This window comes from Euleptes europaea, chromosome 2 (genome assembly GCF_029931775.1).
Source record: "Euleptes europaea isolate rEulEur1 chromosome 2, rEulEur1.hap1, whole genome shotgun sequence".
In the NCBI taxonomy this organism is placed as follows: Eukaryota; Metazoa; Chordata; class Lepidosauria; order Squamata; family Sphaerodactylidae; genus Euleptes; species Euleptes europaea.
In genome coordinates, this window is record NC_079313.1 from 42,802,145 (window position 1) to 42,820,769 (window position 18,625).

Below are 18,625 nucleotides of genomic sequence, written 5' to 3' on the forward strand. Positions count from 1 at the left end.
ACAAATATAAACAATAAAATGGATAATACATCCAGTTAGCACATAAAAAAATAAATACATAGACTCATCCAATTCGTATATAATCAGCAATAAAATCATTTTAACATAACTTTAAGGAAACTACTATTGCCAGACATTTTGCAGCACCTCTAATTATTTCTGGGTCAGTTTTGATTGATTTAAAAATAAGTAAATCATATTTTTTCTGGAATACTGCCTAGGCAATGCACAATAAAAATAGCAAAATTAGAATATAATTAGGTGCTTAGTGCATATGAAAAATAAGAATGTGTTTAAAAACAGAAAAATGACAATGTTCAAACTGTACCCTTGGCTGTGATTACCGTAGTAGTTTACTGCGTGCTTGGTTTTTAAAAGAAAAACTTGGAATTTGATGGTTTGTGGGTATTGACAGAAACAAAATGTAGATGTTTGGTATATTCAAGAAACTGCCAATTCTCTTCCTCCTCCTCAAGCAACATTTCTGTTGTTTAACGGACTTGAATAATTCTTGTGACTTAGGAAACTAGGCATCTTGAGTACTTTAAACATCCATTAAACTTACCAAAATTTTGAAAAGAATTCACTGATATATAGCTCTAGTCCTGTCAACCCACATTAACTGACTGCTTTTGTATAGCTCTAATGATACCACGTGTACACATGAAGCTGCCTTACACTGAATCAGACCCTTGGTCCATCCAAGTCAGTATTGTCTACTCAGACCGGCAGCGGCTCTCCAGGGTCTCAGGCAGAAGTCTTTCACATCACCTACTTGCCTATTCCCTTTAACTGGAAATGCCGGGGATTGAACTTGGAACCTGCTGCATGCTAAGCAGATGCTCTACCACTGAGCCACGGCCCTTCCTCTATTACCGCTTGGTAATAGCTACTTAAACCACCAGAAAGAGTAAAAAAATCACTTCTCAGTCATACAAAAACAAAGGTTTCTGTTGTTTGGCCACATAATGTAGCTTTGCAACTTGTAACTCTTAAAATAATTGTATTGTAATCATAGTAATTTACATTATATTAAACATTTAAAGAGCATCCTGCATAGCTCAAAGCACTCTGTTATACAGCTAAATTACCTGCCTCAGGTACACCCAAAGAAGTTGTTCTTTGAAGTGTGCACTATAGCACAGCATTACAGTATCAGAGGTGATTTCAGGCACAGTAGTTTAGCCTTGCAGGTAAGTACAAAAAGCCTTTTATACCACAGTTGTTCTTGCCTGCACATATCTTTAGGTCACAAACAGTGCATCTTAAATAGAGTTAGACCCATCTAAGTCAATGGAGATCAATGAGTTTAAAAGGGTGTTAGTCTGTTTAGGATTGCAGTAATAGTGGTTTAAACAGTCGTCTAGTACTTTATTCATCTGAATAGTGTTGTTACTCACCTCAGGTGAATTATATATATTACAAGGTTATTATTAGTCCAGCAATCTGTACGAATACACTGTGACTGCATTCTAGCCTCACAATATTCTGTACCTTATTCTTTAAAAAATAACCAAAACTATTCTGCTGCCCAACTATCAGCTGCCTCCTCAGAGCTAATGCATACAGTAGAAGTAGAATCATAGAGTTGGAAGGGACCACCAGGGTCATCAAGTCCAACCCCCTGCACAATGCAGAAAATTCACAACTACCTCCCCCCCACACCCCTAGTGACCAGAAGATGGCCAAGATGCCCTCCCTCTCATTAACTGCCCAAGGTCACAGAATCAGCATTGCTGACAGATGGCCATCTAATCTCTTCTTAAACACCTCCAGGGAAGAAGAGCTTACCACCTCCTGAGGAAGCCTGTTCCACTGAGGAACTGCTCTGTTAGAAAATTCTTCCTGATGTCTAGACAGAAACTCTTTTGATTTAATTTCAACCCATTGGTTCTGGTCCGATGTTCTTGGGCAACAGAAAACAACTCGGCACCATCCTCTATATGACAGCCCCTCAAGTACTTGAACATGGTTTTCATATCCCCTCTCAGTCTTCTCCTCTTCAGGCTAAACATACCCAGCTCCTTCAACCTTTCCTCATAGGACTTGGTCTCCAGACCCCTCACCATCTTTGTTGCCCTCCTCTGGACACATTCCAGCTTGTCTACATCTTTCTTAAATTGTGGTGCCCAAAACTGAACACAGTACTCTAGGTGAGGTCTAACCAGAGCAGAGTAAAGCGATACCATCACTTCATGTGATCTGGACACTATACTTCTGTTGATGCAGCCCAAGACCGCATTTGCCTTTTAAGCTACCGCATCACACTGCTGACTCATGTTCAGTGCTTGGTCTACTAAGACCCCAAGATCCTTTTCACACACACTACTGCTCAGATAAGTCTCCCCCATCCTATAATTATGCATTTAAGTTGTTGTCTTGCTCCCCCATAGGATTTAGTTTAAAGCCCTCCTGATCAGGTTTGCGAGGCTCTCACCAAACACATTTTTTCCTACCCTCGTGAGGTGTAAACCATCCCCCGATAGAAGAGCTTCTTCTCGAAAGCGTAAGCCATGGTCCAGAAATCTAAACCTTTCTTGATGACACCACCTACACATCCAGGCATTTATTTGTAGTATTCGTCTTTCCCTTCCTAAGCCACGACAGGCAGAACTGATAAAAACACAACCTGCGCCCTCAGGTCCTTCACCTTCTCACCAAGAGCCATGTAGCCTCTTTTAAAACATTCTGGGCTGTGCCGGGCAATATCATTTGTTCCCACATGAACGAGCAAGAAAGGGTAATAATCTGTGGGCTTGATGCGTCTTCCTACCCTTTCCATCACATCCTGGATGCGTGTACCTGGTAAACAGCAGACCTCTCAAGACAACAAGTCCGGTCGGCATACTTTAGACTCTACCCCTCTCAGTAGGGAATCCCAATTACCAGAACACTCCTCTTTCTAAATTGTGGAGCAGAAGATCGAGTCCTCTCATGTGCAGGAGCCTGGAACTGATTGCTGAGCAAGAAAGGATCAGGATGTGTCCTGATTTTCCTACTCCTGTGGGTCACATTCTTCCATGCATCCTCCTCTTGGTTGCTTGTACCTCCATTTGTTCAGATTCCTTATTCTCCTGCTCCTCGCTAAAGAGCTTCATGAGTTCTGTCCATGAACACCTTCCTTTATAAAATGGAGTGTGGACAAGTGTGCCTCAAGACCCTGTATCTTCTCCTCCAGCAGGGCTACCAACTTACACTTGCTGCAAATGTAATTGTTACCCTCAGGTAAAAAGACAAACATGCCACAGACCATGCATGTTACTGCCTCTGCTCCCTCACTAGCCACACTGCTGTGATCCATTGCTGAAGTTTCTTTCCTAGGCTACTCTGATAGTTCCCCTGACAAATTCTCAAGAAAAAATGATGTCAGCCATCTCTTATTACTTGGCTTCTATGACCTGGTAGTCCAGGCACATTATCTGTATACATCCGTCACAGGTATTGGTAAGTATGCGTGTGTGTAAAGTGCCATCAAGTCTCAGCCGACTTACGGCGACCCCTTTTTTGTGGTGTTTTCATGGCAAGAGACTAACAGAGGTGGTTTGCCAGTGGTTTCCTCTGCACAGCAACCCTGGTATTCCTTGGTGGTCTCCCAACCAAATACTAACCAGGGCTATTGATAAGTATAGTCCCCATGAATTCATCTAATCCTTAAATAGGTGGCCATTGCTACATTGGGTGGTGGTAAGTTCCTATGATAATTATGCACTATATAAAGGACTGCTTCCTTCTCTCTTCCACAATTCACCCCAACTACAAGATCTAGTACTATGAGAAATCTATGTGGTCTTTGCATGCGTATCTCTCCATTAACCTCTTAGTCATTGTTTTGGCTAAAAATCCACAACCTTTTTAGCCATTCATTCATCATAAAGATGGGTTTCAACCTCTGATATATCTGAATTGTTCTTTTGTGTGTCTTTTAAAGTTCTAATCCTGTTTCGTATTGGGCAGCCCAAACTAGGGAATATTCCGAATGGGGCACACAGTAGATTTGTATAATGATATTGTAATATGTGGTTGTATTGGGGGGGGTTATCTCCCACCTAATGTTTCCTATATGCACTCCTTTTGTTTTGTTTTAGTTTTTTGCTGTGCAGCAAAGTGTTTTCACTTACTTCTGATGCTATTCTTTTCTGGATAGTACAACCAATTGATGGATTGTAAAGTTAGGATTTTATTTCTTTCATCATGTTACATGTTGAAAATGATTTGGTATTAGTCAGCTACTTGGGAGAGATTCTTTTAAACGTCTTAGGACTGCTTGGGATTTTATTATCCTGAATAAGTTACTGCCATTTGCAATCATTGGTACCTTACTATTCATCCCTAAATCCAAATCACTTTTCCATGTTAAATATTGCTGGTCCCAATCAGAGAGGTGGGAAATTTTCCGCCCAAATATGTAAATATAGTCTATAGTTGTCAGGGCTGTTGTGATGCAAATCAATCATCTTCAGCTAACATTATTTAAACTTAGCCAATATTAGAAATTTTCTGATTTCAAATTTTTTCAGAAATCTCACACCACTGGTCCCAGAACACATCTTTGGTTATTATGAAAGTCCTGCTCATCCATGGCCACTGTTTCTTTTTAATTACCGTATTTAACAGTCCATAAGAGCCCCATGGCGCAGAGTGTTAAGCTGCAGTACTGCAATCCAAACTCTGCTCACAACCTGAGTTCGATCCCGGCAGAAGTCGGTTTCAGGTAGCCAGCTCAAGGTTGACTCAGCCTTCCATCCTTCCGAGGTCGGTAAAATGAGTACCCAGCTTGATGGGGGTAAAGGGAAGATGACTGGGGAAGGCACTGGCAAACCACCCCGCAAACAAAGTCTGCCTAGGAAACGTCGGGATGTGACATCACCCCATGGGTCAGGAATGACCCAGTGCTTGCACAGGGGACCTTTACCTTTTAAGAGAACCTCTTATCCCATTGATGCTCATTTTTTCCTTCCAAAAGGTTAGTGGGGCAAGATTATACACATTATTCTTAGTCTTTTCGGAAGGCTTTTACTTTGACAGTCTTAGCCTTGATCATGCTTTCTGACAATTTTGCTGAAACAAATGTTAGGTTGACATTTTTTAATTTTAGTAATCTTTTAACTAGTACGTTTAGTTTTAAAAAATTTAGTTGAGTTTCCTTAGAATGCTTAGGCTGTAGTACTAATAGTAAAACAATGTATTTTAGAATATTGTCGAAGGCAAGAGACACTGTCCTTCAATGTTACTCCTCTGAAGATGCCTGCCACAGCTGCTGGCGAAACGTCAGGAAAGAAAATACCAAGACCATGGTCACACAGCTTGGATAACCTACAAGAACCAATGTATTTTAGCTCTAAAAGAGCTTCATTCTTTATCCCCAAAGCAATGACTAACGGTTCTCTTACCAACATCTTCCGAAGTGAAGGCTGATTCATGTTATTTCTTTACAGTTTTTTCCCTTGTTTTCTGTCTACCTGATAGGTAAGCATAGGGGCAATTGTCAGAGTTTAGGAACTTTAAAAAATGGGAGTAGGGGTGTTTGGATCCTGCCATGTGTTCCCATTGACAAAACTGAGAGCAGGAGAGGTCTGAATTTGAAATTGGATACAGGGAAATAAAGTTATTTTCTCCCCACCCCCTCTTCTCCCCACCACTTTCTTGGGGATAGGAGGATACCCATTAATTTATTCTTGGCTTGCCTTATCACTATATGCTTTGGCTTGGTAGTATGTAACAGAGGTCCCCAGCGTGGAGCCTGTGGGTGCCATGGTGGCCGCCAATTCCTTTTCTGGCACCCGCCAAATTTATTGAGGAAGTGGGTGGGGCCAGGTAAGGCTTTTGCACAGCTAGGCTTCTGATTGACTGTTGGATATTTGATTGACTGTGCCAATTTTTTAAAATGTTACTTTGGCAGCAGCTGCCACCACGGCACAAGGATCTGCACTGTGTTACTGAAGTTAAGCTGCGGCAATCATTTTGTGGCTGACTCCGCCTCCTGAGGCAGCGATTTTGTGGCAGCCGTTTTGTTGCTGAGCCCACCATGCCATGTCAGAATTCCAAATGTGGCCACGGGCTCAAAAAGGTTGGGGACCTCTGACATATACTGTTTGTTGGGAGGTTTTTAAAGTTATCAACATTAGACAAAGTCATCCCCTTTTATAGCCGTTTGAACTCTACCATTGCTAAAAATGCCATTAAAAAAATAAAATTAAAATACATTATATTTCAGCCTTGTATGATAATTTTTAAAAAATCTCTGATCTTTCTGGTAGAATTGGATCTTCTTAAAAAGATTTCCACTTAAAAAACCTCGCTTTTGATTGACTTCCTGAATTGAAATTATATTACTGTATGGGCCATTTCTTACTTGCATATTTTGAATAAAGCATTGAAGCTTTATTCATTTAAATATTATGTTGTAGTATCTCCCCATCCCTCCCAGTAATGTGATGGTAAATGATGGATGTCTTATTTTTGGTATCAGCATTAATAACTCACATTCAAGTTTGTATTGCAACTACCATGTCTCCATTGCCAGCTATTTTAACACTCTACTGTAGCTGTGCCAAGTCCAATTAAATATTTTATGATTAAGCATCAGAAACTGTCTTGCCTAGAAAAAGAAATTGCACTTGTGTATTGTCCGATTAAAACAAAAAGCTGAATAAGCCCACTGTTACTATGCTTTAAAGGTGCCTAACTTGCCTGAAAATTATTCTTCATGCTAAGTTGAAAAGTGTCTCTTAAAATAGGAATCTTTGCTCTATTTTAATATTTACCTTGTAATATAGGTGTGAGGAATAAAGCAGAAAATATGATTGACAAATGCTGGGCTGACTTAGATCTTGTAACTAATTAATGAGTTGAGAACTGGTAATTGGCTTATTCTCCAAGAAGAATGGTAGCTCTTGTTCTATTCTTTGCAAGCAGATCTAGGCTTGGCATACCACACTTGACTGACTAGTGCACAATACACTTTCATTTGGCTAGCATGTTGTCCAGTTGGTCTGTATCTGTTTCAGTCTGAGGTCACTCTTTAGAGCCTTAACTCCTTGTGTTTCTGCTGTTCTCTCCCATGAGTTTTTCTAGGTCTCCAATCTTGCAGGTGCTCTTTCAACAGATACTCTTAGAGTAGCTGCAGAAGCAACTTTTAGAGAATTTTGCAGTGTCCAGCATGTATCCCTTCCAAGGAGACTCTGGATTTATTAAAAGGTCATGTTGCCATAGAGCAAGTACCTGCCTTTCCAACACTTTTTTAACCTTTGAGGTTTACAAGAACCAACAACACTGAAGTGACAAGCCATAATTATATTAAAGTTGAATGTTCCTCTGAGTCTGAACTGAGGAAAAAATGAAAGATTCTAACACAATAGAGCATGGACAAGAAACTTTTGTTTCAGCAGAATCTTAACAGGGATATTAGCAGAAATTTCATTTAAGGGCCGCTTAACCCTGCATGCTTATATGGGTCTTGTGCTTGGCTTGCTTACTTCTGCAATTTTATTTCATCCCCTGCCTAATTTACCTTCTCCTTTTATATTCGGCATCCTTAGGAAGGTATATAATTTTATGAAGTAGCTCACACATTCACACTCATACACTTTCAGACAAGATGGTGGAGGCAGGCCTTGATGGAGCGATCCGCAGTCCCCCGCGCTGTAAAAGCCGAGCCGGGCACAACTGTAGCCATGGCTGCCGGCTGCCCAGGCTCTCCAGTGGAGGGGAGAGAGCCCCACCTTTCGATAGGGTCTCACCTGGTCCTGATCCAATGATCAGGGCCCCCAGCTCGGGTGGGGGGGTGAAAACAAGGATCACGCAAAAACACGACCCTCCAGCTTGCCGTGTCCACCAGAAGTTCCCTAATTTACCTTATCAGTATCCATCAAGAATCTGGTGAGATTGTGTAAAGGAAATAGTGGTGTAGTGAGCATTCTCTCTTCGTGTGTATGTGTCATCTTCTTGCTGTTGGAAGGGTGGAAGATTTTAGCCCCCCCAATGACTTAAATGAAAAGTTAGAGTGGAACTGTTTTTTTATATGTTAATTGTTCCATTGGTAGTACTTTTTTATAGGGATGCGAAGCCTAAGGCTGCAATCCTGAAGGTGGGGCAAAGCTCCTTAGGAGCCAGTGTGACCCCGTGCTGGCGTAAGTGTCCATTTCATCTGTGATAAGGGGCACTTATGCTGTCCCAGGTGGCATCCATGCTGGGGTTTGGGCACAGGCGCTGCCTTCTAGCAGCGTTCCAGTGGCGCAAGTCCCCGCTGGCGTTCCTGGAGGCAGAGCTGCCTTTAGGCAGCTTCCTAACCTCTTTCACCCCGAGAACGCCCTTTCCCGCAGCAAAATAGCTATGACACCTTTTTTGGTGTTGTAGCCCTGTTGAAGTCTATGGGGGCATTTTCCTATTTTTAATTTTATTATAGAAGTTAAATTTCTTTTTAGCAGCCGGGAAGCCTCTGAGGAGGCAGCGTGGCAGCGCCACTCCCGGCCGCTGGAGTAACACACACACCCCTTAGGAATGGGCTGCCCTCCTATGACCTGTGTGTAAGCTTTCCGTGATACAGAACTATGCAGTACTGATTGCTCTCAGAAGAAATGTGTCAGAAAACAATAGAACAAATGCTCTTTCTTATATCAAAAAAGTTACATCTTTATTGCAATTTACAAGAAAAATATTAAGTAAAACTGTAGAATTTGGCTTATAAGTATCTTTTACATTTTTATTTCAGGTATACTTGTGCTTTGATTTTTACTGTGTAACATGTTCAGGTCTTTATAAATTCTATTACATTTGTATGCTTGCTTTCAAGATAAACTAAGTTTATCTGCAGGAATAAGATAATAGGGAAAGACATACACTAAGCTGCTGGTTGCACAGTTCTTACATAATGTATACAATATTGCTGAAAGCCTGAAACTTCTTTGACTGTGATGTTATTACTTTTGTAAGCCAAGGTAGTTCTGCCAGCATATTATTGCTGTGCCAATCAAACACCTTCTTTTCATTTAGCTGTTAATATTGCTCAATGGAATCGGGTTCTTCTAATAAAGTATAAACCAGGGTGGATAAAATCAATGATTTAAAAAAATTAAATCAGGTGTTGTTGTTTTTATAAAATGCATTTTTAGGAAAAATCTATTTAAGATATATTATAGTTCAAAGGTTATTCATCATGAAATAAGGATTAGTTTTTACTTATGTAGCATGAGGCTGTATATTCATGCAATGTTTAATTTTTTTGGCTCTTCCAGAGGTTTCTTTAAGATTATTTTGGGCAGTTTTTCTATCAAGATTATCACAGAGGCTTGGTTCTGCAGTTCTCAAAACTGAGAATTTGTTTCTGCAGAGATAACATGCTTCTTCACAGCAAAAATGTTATAAAATAAACATACAGAGTTGAGGAAAAGACCTTAATCCCATTGCTCCTTTGCAAATCTATGTACACAGAATCATACTGAGTAGTGATTTAAATCGTGAAAATCTAGTCTTACTGACTAGTGATTTAAATTGTGATTTAAATTGATTTGATTTAAATCAAATCCACGCTGGTATAAACCTAAGCTGTGTGTAAAACAAAAGCTAACTTGCCTGAGCAGAATTGCTCAGACAGAAAATATGCAGGGAACAGTAAGCTGTTCTGGTTATATTTTAATAATTTCTGTTATTCCTGGGGATTTTGCTTGTTTGCATGGAAATGTAGGTGTATGTGTCTAAATACCATCTGGGCCTTCTGATTTACACTTAATCGATAAGGTTTTAGCTGGGACAGTAATAAGATTCAGCCATTTCCTTTAAGAATTGATGCTCTCCAAATAAGCAAATGCAGAACTGATCTCTGGCATTGAGTGTGCATTTGTCTAAAACAGAGAAATGCATATGCGTCAAATTTTAACGCAGTTCTGTATAAACAAAATGGAAGGCAATATTGATGTATTCAGAAATTAAAACCCTTTAATTAGGTATTAGAACTATAGGTCAGAATTTTTTGCTTTCATAACAAATTGATGTTTTTATTAATGGAAATAAAAATATGTTTGAATGTATGCATTATGGTAACAGTAAATAAGAGTGTTCTGTGTCAACAATACAGCATTCGTTTATAATTGAGATGGCTTATGAGTTTAATAGCATCCTATCTGCTGTTCAGATAAAGCCATTCAATACAGTCAAAGGTGGTCCTACAGCGCATGTCTTTGTGGTGCAGGCATTGCCTTTGTGCTGTGATCTCCCACTTCTAGAAGCTGTTTGTCTTGGCTGCAATTAAGAAAAGATACAATACTAGAGTCTGTTCTGATGTAATATGTTCTATTCTAGCTTTATCATCTTCCATTTCTTCCTCTTAGACTTCTGTGGTGAATGAAATTTGAAATGTTTGATTTGCCAGCTTTCTAAGGAGCTTGACCACTGGTATATATTTCTTTTAGTTTTTATGCAGATTTTGGTCCTCTCAACTTGGCTATGCTATATCGATACTGCTGTAAATTAAACAAGAAACTAAAGGTAAGCTAATTTTGTTGTCTCCTAAATGTAGGCTTTTAGTGTGAAGATATCATTCATTTCAACATACTGCAATGTCAAATGTATAGTCATTTATATTATGATTAACTGCAAACTTTGGGATTTAGACACTGACAGTATTGGCCCATTTCTCCCCCTCCCCACCCCAAGAACTGAACCAATTCCCCACGTTTGTAGCTAAATCACAGATGATTTCTTCATCTGATACAGTGGTGAATTGTAATAGAAAGAAAAGTAGGGGAACTGATAGCAGAGAGATTCTGAATAGAAATTTAGAACACAGAATTACCTTGTTTGATTGAAGCAAGGTTCCTTCTGTCTTGGCATTCTATCTACAACAATTGTCAGTCAAAGAAACTGATAAGCTGGGCTTGATGTAGAGTACCATCCATTGTTTGTCCACCACCTGGCAATTATCAGTATACTTCCTCTTAACATGAAATACCATTTTGGGCTGTCATGACAAATAGCTATAGTATTGGTCTAATACTTTTCTAAAGCTGTTGTACTGTATGCAGAAATGAACTGCTGAATGTATTTTGTATAATTGTTGCTTTTGAGAAATAAAAAAACCCCTTAATACTCTGATATATTTTTCCTGTACAATATACTGGTGATCTTGCTATTTCTCTTAAGAATTAAATGGACTCTGGTGATGCATGCTTCAGCCCCCTAAAGTAACATTAATAGCATTCCTAGTCACTGCTGTCCATGAGCCACAATCCCAACTGCCTAGATTTCAATGTACTTTGTTTTTGTGATATCAGTACAAATAAGCAAACACAAAAAGCAGGTTCAGTGGCTGAAAGTATCACAGTGTTAAAACCTTTGAAATGGCACTTAATGTGACTATAGAACCACTGCAACTTGAACTTCAAGCAGCTACAATGATAAAGTGAAGTAGCTTTTACTCTGCTGTACTAAACATTTTGGAAAGGATCAGTGCTTTTAATAGAGTATTCAAACAGTGATTGAATGAAACGTGTAAAATATTTTGCAAAACACTTTTTCGTGAACAGGATTGCTATAAAGTCCTAAATGGGGAATACTGATGCCTGCAGAGGGAGATGGAATAAAACTCCTTCTCTCCATCATTATGTCTAGGTTGATGTTTCACTGAGCAGCATGGTAGGCACAACTAAGGGAGGGTATCCACTTCATGTGGAAGAAATGTCCAAATACAGTTTTTCTATTCAAACGGAAAATAGAGCCTTTCTTGGAGAAATGCTAATATGACAAGTTCTTTGAGTGGTTATAGGACAATTGATTGATGAAAGCCTCTTAGCAACAATCGGAGGAACAGAAAACAGGAGAGGCTTTTTTAAAACTTCAGCTCCAGTTAACATGGTTAAGTTACTTATTTTTATTTATTTACGTTATTTATAGCCCGCCTTTGTCGCTTGAACTGAAGTCGGATTACACAGAGTCAGTCAATACAATCGAAGGACGAGACATTCAGTAAACAATGAAATAGGATTTAGGGTTGTAGAACCAACTAGAAATCTAAAAAACAACTGAAGCAAAGCATAAGTCCGTGTTGGCGAACCTATGGCACGCTTGCCGACTCCGGCATGCGTAGCCCTCTCTGCCGGCACGCAAGGGTGGGCTCCAAAAGGCCTCCCGGGTCATCTGTGCCCCTCCCTCTCTCAGCTGAGCTCCGGCCGCGGCTCAGCTGTTCCTCCTAGCCGCAGGCCTTTCCGGCTCTGCCCCGCCCATCTCCACCTCGGCGCTGCTCCATTGTAAATCCGGCGGCGTGGGAGGCGACTCCGTGCCAGGGGCTCCGGTCCTGAGGCGCGCAAAGGGAGAGGAGGAGGAGAAGGGGGGACGGGCAGAGCAGCTCCGACCAGCAGGGAGAGTCGCGAAAAAGTCGCCAGCCCCCTCCCCCCAGCCTCGCCGAGCGCTCCCTGACTAAGCACTACGAAGGGCAGGTTGTAACTTTTTTTCTGCAGCACCTTCCCCCCCACCGTGTGTGCGACGGCGCGTCAGCAGGGCTGAAGGCTTCCTGCCTCGCACGCACGCGGCTGGCTTCTTCCTCTTCCCCCCCTCTTGCCCCGCAACAGCTGACAGGCGGTGGGGAGGCCAGCAGCAACGAGGCCGGGCCTCCTCCTCTAGGCTCCAGCAGCAGCTCCTCCTCGCCGCCTTCCTCCTCCTCGGCCCCCTCAGGCGGCTCCCAAAAGTCCAGCTCCAGGCTGCTGCCGTCATCGTCCTCCTCCTCAGGTGCCTCTCCCCCGGCCGTTTTCGCCCGCCACCACCTCCTTCTTCTCAGGGCGCTCACGGAGGGCCAGGCGGCCCCTCAACAGCCGCTTGTTCACCAGAGAAAGGCCTGCCGTCCCCCGCCATCCTCCCCCTCTCCCCCCTCTTCTTTCTTCCTTCCTCCCTTTCATCCTTTCTTCCCCAGTTCCTTCCTTCTGTTTCCTTTCCCAGTTCCTTCCTTCCTCTTTCTTTCTCCCTGTCCCTCCCCCACTTTCTTCCTTCCTTTCATCCTTTCTTCCCCAGTTCCTTCCTTCTCTTTCCTTTCCCAGTTCCTTCCTTCCTCTTTTTTCTCTGTCCCTCCCCCACTTTCTTCCTTCCTTTCATCCTTTCTTCCCCAGTTCCTTCCTTCTCTTTCCTTTCCCAGTTCCTGCCTTCCTTCCTTCCTTCCCCCCTCTCTCTCTCTTTCATTCTTTCTCTGTCCCTCCCCCCTTTCTTTCTTGTTTCCTTCCCCAGTTCCTTCATTCTCTTTCCTTTCCCAGTTCCTTCCTTTCTCCATCCCTCCCCCTTCCCTTCCTCTACTAGGCCTGCTAACCTCCAGGTGGTGGCTGGAGACTAAAACCTCCATATTCAGGTTAAATTGCCATGTTGGTACTTTGCAATAATTAAGTGGGTTTTGGGTTGCAGTTTGGGCACTCGGTCTCTAAAAGGTTCGCCATCACTGGCATAAGTGTTGACATGACACATTAAATGATGCAAAATTACATAGTAGGATTCAACTTACAACAAACTATACATAGTAGTATAGAACACAGTCCCTAATAATTTTTCCAAGTAACTTTGTGAATCATTTAGTACAGGGCAACTCTACTGCCTGTGTAGAAAAGCCTTCTTTAATAATTCAGTGTTGCAAAGTTTGCAGAAAGCTAAGAGAGTGGGAACCTTCCTGACTTCCTCAGGCAGGCCGCTCCACAAGGTGGGGTCCACAATGAGAAGGCACATGTACAGGCAGTTGTTGATTTTGCCCATTTGCAGGTTGGCACCTGCAGAAGAGTGTGCTCCAATGAGCAAAGGTGTCATGTCAGAGCATGGGGGAGAGATGGTCTCACAGATATGAGATATGACTAGATATCCTGTTTGCTGGTCCCATGTTACATGTAGAGAGGGACCAGTTTCAGTATCCAGATGCTGGGGGATGGGGGTTATTAACAAGATTTTTACCCCACCTTTCTGTTCTCATAGGGGCACCAAAGCAGGTAACAAATCAAAACATACAAATTAAAATCTTTTTTTTAAAGCAGCACACAAATACATCATTAAAACAATTTAAAACTAGAGCTTAAAAGAGGTACAAAAAATAAAACAACTGTTAAAACATTGGGGAGGAAGGAGGGGTCACTGAGGGAATGCCCAGTGAAATAAAAAATATCTTCACCAGCAGCAGCAGGAGACAGGCAAATCTCCCTGGGGAGAGAGCACCAGAGTATGAGCCAGAATGGCAGCAGAGTCACTGGGCCAGTGAACTTTTTGGCTGAGGTTTGGACCTGGATATTCCTAGTTTTCAGTTAAAAGTATTACAGTGCACTCCAAAATAGAGTTACTCCAGTCTAACCCCATTGAAATGAATGGGCTTAGGCTGGAGTAACTCTCTTTAGGATTACACTGTTAGCAATGTCTCATCGTTAATTCTGCCTCAAAAGTCACCAATATTTAATACTTTGGCTGAATCATGCCCATAGTCTTGTATTTCCCCTGTTGTAAACAACTATGCAAAAGGTTATTAGTAACATCAAATAATATGTAAAATACTTCAGATAATGTAAGAAGTCATTTTTAAAATAAATTCTTAAAGAAACATGTTGATAGTGATACAAGCTGCAGTGGTGCACACTTGTCAGTGAATGGCTTGAGTGAAACAAGCTGCATTTGTATCCACTGGAGAAAGTTGTCAATATACTGATGGCTTTGAAATATATTTTGCTTAACATATTGGTAAAACAGTGGATAGTCATACTAACTATTGACTTTCTCTGCTAATAAAACATACAAACCTAAATTTTGATAATATAGAAACAATGCTATTAAGAATTGTCTTGCTGACACAGATGAAGGGTCCAGCTAGTTCTGCATTCTGTTTGAGGCAGTGGTTAGCCATAGCCTGCAGGATACTCACATGAAGGTGATGATGTTATAATTGTGCCCTGATTTGCTTGTGCATACTGATTTGCTTGATTGCCAAGTGCTGTTTGTTTGGCTACTTATAAACAGAGATCCCTAAGTGTAATTGCAGCATGCTAGGGCAATAGTGTAAACAGCTAAGTATTTCACAAATACTGAAAGAGACACAACACTTCATCACAATATTGTGTATCTGTGTGCTATGATTTTTAGTCTTGGTGTAGAAAGTATTCCACCTCCTCCTGTACATATAATACTACAAAACACAAGATATGTTTCTGTTTGAGCAACCAGAAAAGCGGGGAAAATAACCTCAACTGGCTCAGGGGAGGGGATCAAAGGTGAAGAAAATTCAAAATATGTAAGTCAATGAAAATAGCCAGCTAATTTGAAACTATTGTCAACTGAAGAATTCCTCTAACATAACATTGAATATGCATGCAGCAATCTAAACAGCCATATTGCCATAGAAATATAGTAATATCAAACTCATTTTCAATAACTATATTCATCAGTAATATTTAAGCATTTTACAGATACAGGTTGAGTATCACTTATCCGGACTGCTTGAGACCAGAAGTGGTCTGTATTTTGGATCTTGCCATATATTGGAATATTTTGGAGTTTTTGCATATACATACCTTGAAGATGGGACCCAAATTCATTTCTGCTTTATATACACTTTATACATAAAGCCTGAATGTAATTTTAAACAATATTTTTAATAATTTTGTGTACAGTGAAACATCAGAAAGCAAAGGTGTAACTATCTCACCAGAATCCCTGTATCAGCTGTTAAACAAGAGCAACATCAAACAAACTAACAATGGCAGGCTTTCAGTCTCCACCTACAATGCAGTGTACACTGTATTTTATTAGGTGAGAAGAAACATTGAAAGCAGTCAGCATGACTCTGCCTGCATGCCAGCTCGAAGGGTCCAGTTTTTGGATCAGTCTGGATATGGGATGTCCGGATAAGGGATACTCTACCTGTATTATAAATACAGAATTAAAATATACATCCATTTGATACTGAGGACCAACATAAGGACCTGTAGTTGGCTTTATGAGAGCCACTTATGAGAGTGGTTAAGGGTGTCAGACTAGGATCTAGGAAACCTAGGTTCAGATCCCCACTCGCGCCATGGAAGCCTGTTGAGTGACCTTGGGCCAGTCACACACACTCAGCCCTATATCTGGCTAGTATTTCAAAGGGAGACCTCCAAGGAATACCAGGGTGATGCAGAGGCAGGCAATGGCAAACCACCTCCCAACGTCTCTTGACTTAAAAACCCTGCAGGGACACCATGAGTCAGCTGTGACTTGATGGTAAAAAAAAAGTTGGCTTATAGGACAGCAGTATATCCTAAAGATTTGTACAATGTATTCTAAACATATTAAACCATAAAAATAATCACTAGCCAGCAGATTACAGACCAGTGGATTGATCCAGCAATGGATGAATGGAAAGGAACATTTACTTGGCACAGGTTGCTTGTGCAAGCAGTAGCACAATGGCTGCAACAACACATAGTTTTTAATGAAATAATGAAGTTTATTAATATGCATGGAGCAATGGAATGTATAACAGATGGTTCACGTGATATAGTTTGGTTTGGAAATTATAACAGAAGAATTACATTGTACTGCATCTGGTGCACACACAGTGGGGATACATTTTCTTTCACTTAACGAACGCAGACACCAAGGAGTAATTCTGTCTCTTTCACTTGTGCAAGGACTTATCATGCATGCAGAAATCTTTGATGGCATCCAATCAGATATAATTGCTGTTTTGAAATAATTCTTCATACATTGTTTAAAAATCTCAGTTTCTGACAAATTGGAGGGAAGACACTCAGGAGCCCATTTGCTCACCAAAAATTATTAAACCAACAATCTTATTCTGGGTTGAGTCCAAAATTGTGACGCCACCAAAAGTATACCTGTTCAAATTCTTCACAAAAATGAAAAGGATAAGGGAACCTCATTGGTCTATAAAGAGATTAAATATCAAGCTAATATTAAAAAAAAAAGGATACAGGTGTGCAACATGCAAAAAGCCCAGCTGGGGTTTTGGAAAGAATTACTGCAACGCAGAAGCCATCTTCGATATTTAAAAAACCATATAGAATCATAGATGGAAGGGACCACCAGGGTCATCTAGTCAACCCCCTGCACAATGCAGGAAATTCACAATTACCTCCCCCCCACACCCCCAGTGACCCCTACTCCATGCCCAGAAGATGGCCAAGATGCTCTCCCTCTCATCATCCACTTAAGGTCATAGAATCAGCATTGATGACAGATGGCCATCTAACCTCTTATTTAAAACCTCCAGGGAAGGAGAGCTTACCACCTCATGAGGAAGCCTGTTCTGCTGAGGAACCGCTCTGTTAGAAAATTCTTCCTAATGTCTAGATGGAAACTCTTTTGATTTAATTTCAGTATATAGATAAAGGAGTCAAATCAGTTACATACAAACACCAATCAAACCTGCCTGCTTCTGCATAGTTTGAGAGAGTTCAGAGAGATATGTGACTTGCCCAAGGTCACCCAGAAGTCTTCATGTGGAGGAGTGGGGAATTGAACCTGGTTCTCTAGATTAGAGTCTGCTACTGTCAACCACAGTTAGGTTCCTGCCAGTTTTACCTAACCAGCCCAAGTGATTTTATTCCCCTGTCCCGCAGCCGGGACCCCGGAATCAATCCCATTTTAAGTTAGTCGTGACCAAGCCTAGGTAGGAGTCTTCAATGCAGTAAACCACTCTAATAAAAGTTTTAGGCTTTATTTAAATATACCGTATTTTTCGCTCCATAAGACGCACTTTTTTCCTCCTCAAAAGTGAGGGGAAATGTCGGTGCGTCTTATGGAGCGAATGTGCGGACCCCCGCCCCTCCCGCCAGCCCGCGTTCCCCGCCCAAAAGGCCAGCTGGGAGGCGGGGTATTTAAACTGCTCTGCGCTGCCTGCCTAGGCAGCGCAGAGCAGTTTAACCTCCCCTCCCCCCGCCCGCTTCCCGTTCCTGAGCCTCAGGAACTGAGGAACTGTACTCAGTACAACAGTACTGAGTAGACAGTACTGACTTGGATAGACCGAGGGGGGGTCTGGTTCAGCAGAAGGCAGCTTCCCGAGGAGGGGCCCGTGGCTCAGTGGCAGAGCCTCTGCTTGGGCATAGCAGGAGGCCCCCGGTTCAGTCCCCGCGGGGTGCCTCCGCTCTCACCCGCCCCTGGCCCAGGCAAGCCCGGCACTGCCAGGCCTCCGCCTCCCCCCCCCACTCGCTGCACGGAGGCCGGGCGGGGCGCGCGGAGAGCGAGGCCGGATCCCGCCGCCGGTACGATCCGCCCGCCCCTCCCTCCTTCCCTTCCGCTCGCCCAGCCTCCGTGCAGCGGGGATCGCTGAGGAGGAAGTGGGAGAGGGGAAAAAGGAAGGCCAGGGGTGGGGGGGGTAGGCCTGAGGGGGAGGGGGCTCAGCTTGGGAGGGGGCGCTTCAGGGCTGGGAAGCGCGGGGGGAGGTTTAAACCCCCACCGCCCCCCTACTGGCAGTCCTCACAAGAAGGAGGCCTGGGCCGGGGGTCAAAGATGGTGGTGCTGGGGCGGCTTCTGCTGCTGGGCTCCTGGGCGGCCGGCGCTGGAGGTAAGCAGACCCGCACCCCGGCTTCCCCTCCCCCCGCCCCGGCTTCCCCTCCCCCCGCCCCGGCTTCCCCTCCCCCCCCGCGGGCGAAGGCAGCGTCTCCCCCTCAGACCTATTCCCCCACCC

The 18,625-nt window shown here is 42.5% G+C and overlaps 2 protein-coding genes across 4 annotated transcripts in view; one reads left to right on the forward strand and one right to left on the reverse strand.

Moving 5' to 3' along the window:
- Positions 1 to 18,625, forward strand: part of CDC14A (cell division cycle 14A) — a 130,670-nt gene that overhangs the window by 5,338 nt on the left and 106,707 nt on the right. For all 3 annotated transcript variants that reach the window (XM_056867697.1, XM_056867698.1, XM_056867699.1), the window contains exon 3: positions 10,407 to 10,482. In XM_056867697.1, the coding sequence (XP_056723675.1) occupies positions 10,407 to 10,482 (76 nt within the window). The remainder of the gene's footprint in view (positions 1 to 10,406; positions 10,483 to 18,625) is intronic.
- The window catches only part of RTCA (RNA 3'-terminal phosphate cyclase), a 197,415-nt gene continuing 186,834 nt past the window's right edge, over positions 8,045 to 18,625 (reverse strand). The window contains exon 12 of the mRNA XM_056867702.1: positions 8,045 to 8,055. The gene's annotated coding sequence lies outside the window, so the exon portion shown is untranslated. The remainder of the gene's footprint in view (positions 8,056 to 18,625) is intronic.